The 6,000-nt window shown below is 44.2% G+C and overlaps 1 protein-coding gene across 2 annotated transcripts in view; it reads left to right on the top strand.

The window, feature by feature from the left end:
• Positions 1 to 6,000, top strand: part of nf2a (NF2, moesin-ezrin-radixin like (MERLIN) tumor suppressor a) — a 58,482-nt gene that overhangs the window by 30,162 nt on the left and 22,320 nt on the right. For both annotated transcript variants that reach the window (XM_072664503.1, XM_072664502.1), the window contains exons 11-14: positions 151 to 264; positions 1,397 to 1,519; positions 2,745 to 2,861; positions 4,375 to 4,475. In XM_072664503.1, the coding sequence (XP_072520604.1) occupies positions 151 to 264; positions 1,397 to 1,519; positions 2,745 to 2,861; positions 4,375 to 4,475 (455 nt within the window). The remainder of the gene's footprint in view (positions 1 to 150; positions 265 to 1,396; positions 1,520 to 2,744; positions 2,862 to 4,374; positions 4,476 to 6,000) is intronic.

The raw sequence follows: 6,000 nt of genomic DNA, 5'->3' as shown, positions 1-6,000 counted from the left end.
AAATGAAATGCTGCCATCTGCCTTTTTTTCCAGTTTTTTTTTTTTTTTTTTTTTTTTTTGACAAGGTATCTCTATTAATACTGCGAAAAGCCTCAAACAGTGTCGCCCTGGGCGCTAAAGCATGCTGTCCTGTCTGTGTTCTGGTGGCAGATTCTGCAGCTGTGCATTGGAAACCATGACCTGTTCATGAGACGACGCAGAGTGGACTCTCTGGAAGTCCAGCAGATGAAGGCACAGGCAAGAGAGGAGAAGGCCCGCAAGCAGGTGAGTAGGACCTGGACTCTTGTGGACAAAAATATTGGGACTCTTGCTCATTCGTTGTTTCTTCTTTCAGTACTTTTGGGATGAGTGTTCCACAGTCTAGGGTTAAGCATTTCCAGATGTCCTCTGAAGGAAAGAGCCCACTCCAACTCTGCCATTATCATTCTTGTAAACCCATAGTGTCAATAATGTTGATGCGCTATATGGACAAAAGTATTGGGACACCTGCTCATTCATAGTTTCTTCTGAAATCAAGGGGGTAGTATTGTCTCTACTGTCCAGGGAAGACTTTCTACTAGATTTGTGGAGCATTGCTATGAAGATTTGATTGATTGCATTTAGCGACAAGAGCAGTAGTGAGGTCAGGATGTTGGATGATCCCCCTACCCCACCTCATCCCAAAAATATTGACTGGAGCCCCATCATCATTCCAGAAAACTGCTCCACATCTGGCTTTAGAGGCACGATGCCAATAGGCTCATGTTTGTTGGCTTCGGAGAGTCCTATACAATTGACAGCTTCTTCACAGGGACTATAGTGTGTCTGTGTGTGTGTCTGTGTGTGTCCATCTGCATATATTTGTCAGCAATGGGTGCAACCTAGAAGCTGAATGCATTAATTAGGAAAGGTGTCCACAAATATTTGGACATATAGTTTATTATGTATTGTCTTTTTCCTAAAGCAAAAAAAAACCCTGTCAACTGTGCAAACAGGGCAATTTCAGGGGAAAGGAAATAGGTGTGGAATTGATGCTCTGCTACATCCTGGGGGTAGCAGAGCCCCCCCTGAAACCGAACCATCCGACTCAGCTTTATTGAGTCAGACTAGCACTGTGAAGTTGAAAGTGAATCCCTATAGATCCACCTCATCGTAAAATGAAGGGGCACCTTTGATATTGACTCTTCTCTCGCACCTTCAGCTGAATTGTCTGGGTTTTGCATTTGTGACACATTCACTCAAGCTGAAGAACAGTGCTCTCCAATAAAGTGATATAGATTTCTCTCTCTCTCTCTCTCTCTCTCTCTCTCTCTCTCTCTCTCTCACACACACACTCTCTCGCTTGCTCTCTGTCTCCATCTCTCTATCCTTCATCCTTTCTCCTGGTATCCTTCACTTTCTTTTTCTCTCCCTGCAGATGGAGAGGCAGAGGCTGGAGAGGGAGAAGCATTTGCGAGAGGAGGCCGAGAGGGCTCGTGATGAGCTGGAGCGGAGGCTCATTCAGTTGCAGGATGAAGCTCATATGGCCAACGAAGCTCTGGTGAGGCAATAGACTGCAAACAGACTCCTCTGATGACTCCGGGGTTACACCCTATAGGAACTCTGCTCCCTACCCTGATTTACCTCAGAGCTTAACTGCAGGAACGCGTGGTCCAGGTTCTTGAACAGCTTCACGAATTCATCTTAAGGTGAATTCGGCAATCTGGGCTCAGCGTGCCAAGACTTTCGCAGCAGTTTCAGACGCGGAGATGATGCATGCTGCTCCTCACACTTACAAATAAACGTGCTACAAAGGGTTCTTTGAGCGATGCCATGATGGAAGAACGCATTTTGTAGTAGACATTTTTAAAGCTCTAAAGAAGAATCCATTGTAGCACCTTCATCCTGACCTCGCTAAGGCTCTTGTTTCTAAATGCCATCAAAATCCTCACAACAATTCTCCAAAATCTAGTAGAAAACCCTGGACCTTCTTCCCTGGACAGTAGAGACAGTTACTCCTCCAACAAAAGCAGCATAAGCTCTCTTTGATACTCTCAATTTCAGTAGAAACAATGAATAAGCAGGTGTCCCAATACTTTTGTCCATATATATTATTGGTGCTCTGGGTTTCTAAGAATGGTGCAAGAAAGTTGCAAACCACCAAAATATGGGGGAGTCTTTGCTGCAGAACAGTCCCTAATCTTGTGGAAAGGCTTAACAGTAGATTGTAGAACGTTGCTGTGAGGATTTGATTGCATTAAACCACTAGAGGAGTGGTGGGGTTGGATTATATACTTCTGCCGCTCCAACTGATCCCAAAATGATTGGGTGGAGCTCCAGCACTCCAGAAAGCGCAGTTCCTCTGCCCCACAGCCCAATACTCTGGCAGCTCTGGAGTGTCCCATTCTATTGGTCAATGCTTTGTCGACAATGGGTGCACCAGAAAGTAGCTGAATTCACTCATTACAGAGGGCTGTCCACATGTTTTTGGACACCCCTACGTTTTGGGGTTTTAGGCTTTAGGGTATAACGGTTACTTAACAGTGAAACCACAACACATTATCATGGACCCACATGCTGATCCCACCCATCGTGGGTCCCCAGACCCCAGTTAAAGACTCTCGTGGGAACCAAGTGCTACAGTTTGACTGGAGGCCAAACAGAGCCCTTACTGCCTGCTTTGTTTGTGTGTGTTTGTTTCAATCTGTGTGTGTGTGTGTGTGTGTGTGTGTGTGTGTGTGTGTGTGTGTGTGTGTGTGTGTGTGTGTGTGTGTCATCCCTCTCAGCTGCGATCTGAGGAGACGGCTGATCTTTTAGCAGAGAAAGCCCAGATAGCCGAGGAGGAGGCCAAACTCCTGGCTCAGAAAGCAGCTGAGGCTGAGCAGGAGATCCAGCGGATTAAGGTGAGTCAGGGGGATGCTTAGCATATAGGATTCCCTTCCGAGTGAAGAGGATTATGGGTCGTTTTAGGTTTTAGACCCTCACTTTATGCACATTTACACCATGTTCTTTTTTTTTTTTTTTACCTCAGATGCAGCAAATCAGCCAGGAGAGGTCTGATTGTTTTGCTAATGCGCTGTAAACAACTTAAAATGATACAGTATCTGATTGCCAAGTGTTTTTTGAGTTGACTTACTTCAGTCAGACGTTCTCCTAACTCACATTTTTGACTTCTGCATCTTAGTTTGGGCAACAATACGTTTTGAATTGATCCCTAGAAACATCAGAAAATGAGCTGCAGCGGAAAGCTGATTAAATACAGTGTACAATATTTAGTCTGTGGCTCCTCCCCTTCAGTCTGTTTGCTGTTTAATCCCATCCGCAGATTAGATTCACATCAAATGACGTCCCCAGACTGGGAGGCTTTTGACAGTGGAGCTCTGAGCCCTTGCTGGGATTTGAACTGATGACCTCCTCGCACTTAATGAGCAGCAGTTAGACCGTAGGGCTGGTCTAGAGCTGTGAAATTACACTACGTAAAAAACACAGTCCTTTCCCTTCTTTTTCGGACACAGCTCTAGAATGGAGCAACTGCCTAACTGCCTGCTTGTCAAGAGATTCAGGAGATCATTCAAAGTTCAAATCCCACAAACACTATTAACAGCCCTCCATGGCCAGAAGTCTGAGAATAGGAGGGCCTCCTCTCATGTGATAGGGGTTGTTCTAACCTGCAGATGGCAATAAACAGAAAACAGGTTGAGGGGGCGGAGCCACAGACTGCACTTGGTGGGGTTATAGGCTTTCGGTACATTTTAGCTACATTAGTCTCATACAATATATGGACAAAAGTATTGGGACACCTGCTCATTCATTAGTTGGGTGTTTTTGTTGGAGTCTCTACTGTCCAGGAAATAAGGCTTTCTACTAGCTTTTGGAGGAGCATTGCTATAAGGATTTGACTGCATTCAGCAACAGAAGCGTTAGTGAGGTCAGGATGTTGGATGATCACCACCTCACATCATCCCAAACTCCCTAACTCATCCCAAAAATATTGGATGGAGCACCATCCATCATTCCAGAGGACACAATAGCTCCACTGCTCCACAGCTCAATGGTGCCAATAGGTTCATGTTTATCTGCTCCAGAGAGTCCTAATCTATTGGCAGTGCTTCTCTACAGGGACTAGACAAGCTGTGTGTGTGCATTTGCACATTTATCTCTCCAGTGGGTGCTACTGATGTGTTGGCTGATCGGCTACGTTTGCAGCAAAGGGCGGATGGTGTAAATTATATATATATATATATATATTTTGCTGAATCACTCCTTGATTGAACGCCGCTGTCTCTGGGCTGTAGTTGTGATTAACTTCCCTACCCTTCTACAGCCTGTAGGTTTTGCAGCGTGGTGTAGGTAGCTGCAAGCTTTTGGGTTTAGAGGGCTGTTTTTAACAGTGTGGGTTAATGTGGGCTGTTAAAGGTGACGGCGATTCGCAGTGAGGAGGAGAAGAGACTTATCGAGCAGAAGATGCTGGAGACTGAGATGCTTGCACTCAAAATGGCTGAAGAATCAGAGAGAAGGTGCGTCTCGTTGACACACACACACACACACACTCATGTATACACTTTATGGACAAAAGAATTGGGACACCTATAGGAGCCTTTATGACGACCTATTCTAAATCCATAGGTGTTAAAGCCGCTGGGAACACGTATTGATATATGGTTGTTATGTGTAATATTAAACTTGGGTGTTCAGTGAAGCGATTAGCAAAGTTTTAATAGAAAAGGTTATTAGAATATTAAGACCACGCCCAGATTATTAATGACAGGGTTGTGGGTTCGATACCCGCAAAACACAAAGCAGACAAGACAAGACAACCCCATTCTGAACTCACACACACTATTGATGAAACACACACGGTGACTGTGAGCACACTTGCCCGGAGCCATTGCTGCAGCAGCCGGGGAGCAGAGAGGGTGAAGGGCCTTGCTCAAGGGCTCTAACCGCTGAGCCACCACTGCCCAGCATGATAAAACACTCCTCCGAAATCCCCAAAATGAACTCATCGGGCCTCCCTGAGAACAGTCTGGGCGTGCTCTTAATATTTGAATAAAATTAATAATGAATAAAAATGTAAATAAAATCCATATAGTCCGACCCTTCTGGAATTCCTTCTGCTTTTCTGTTACCATGAAGCGAGACGCAAAATTAAACATGGCACTTGGGCGAATCTTTGCTTTTGCTTCCTCTCTTCCTTCATCTTCTCCTCCCCATGTTTCATCCCCTCTCCACCCTGTTGCGTTTTCTCTCGTGGTTGTTTTCAACTCTGCAGGGCGTTCTCTTTTTCCTTCCTGCCATAAGATTGTGCTGTATAGTTTAACTGCTCATTAAGTCATGTAAGAGTAAGAGTGTGCAACCCTGTGAAATTTCCGTCATATCGCCAGAAATGCTATAATTAATATAGATAGATAGATACTGCAGATTATATATCCTTAATATTCTCCGGCAAATATTATTGTATGAATATTTTTAATCACAACATCACAATTTCATTATTTTAGTTATTTTACATATTGTATTGCTTTTTTTTTTTCTTGGTCATGGCAATCTTACCTGTTTTAAACATGTAGGCTCTTTTTGTTCCTTTTTATCTTAAATAAAATAAACTCCTCTTTAATCGCTACTTTTTTCCCCTCTGTCTGGCTCTTAAAATGATGTGGAGGACAGAAACCTATTTTATGCCGTTTTCTTTTTCCTTTTCATCTCGGCCGATCAGGAAGTTTAGGGTCGCTCCAGTACTTCACCATGTGGAAGAAACTTAAATAATCCAGATTGACTGAAATTCGAGGTCTGAGAGACCAAAAAAAAGAGCTAACCGGTCCTTCTTTCGGTTAGTTTATATGATAGACCCACTGTGTCTGTGACATCATTACCCCTTCACCTCGCTCTCTGCTGTCCTCCGCTAAAGGCGTATTAAAGTGTCTCGTCTCTCTGTATGGCTGAAAAAAGCAGAAAGAGCAAAGCTGTGGCTTTTAAAAAATACAGGAATCGGGTTCAGTGAAAGGATCGGTCCCATTGATCTGCCTAATGATCCGATACCCG

Source organism: Salminus brasiliensis, chromosome 20 (genome assembly GCF_030463535.1).
Source record: "Salminus brasiliensis chromosome 20, fSalBra1.hap2, whole genome shotgun sequence".
Classification (NCBI taxonomy): domain Eukaryota; kingdom Metazoa; phylum Chordata; class Actinopteri; order Characiformes; family Bryconidae; genus Salminus; species Salminus brasiliensis.
Note: the sequence above shows the minus strand (reverse complement) of the source record. Positions and strands in the feature narration are given on the sequence as shown.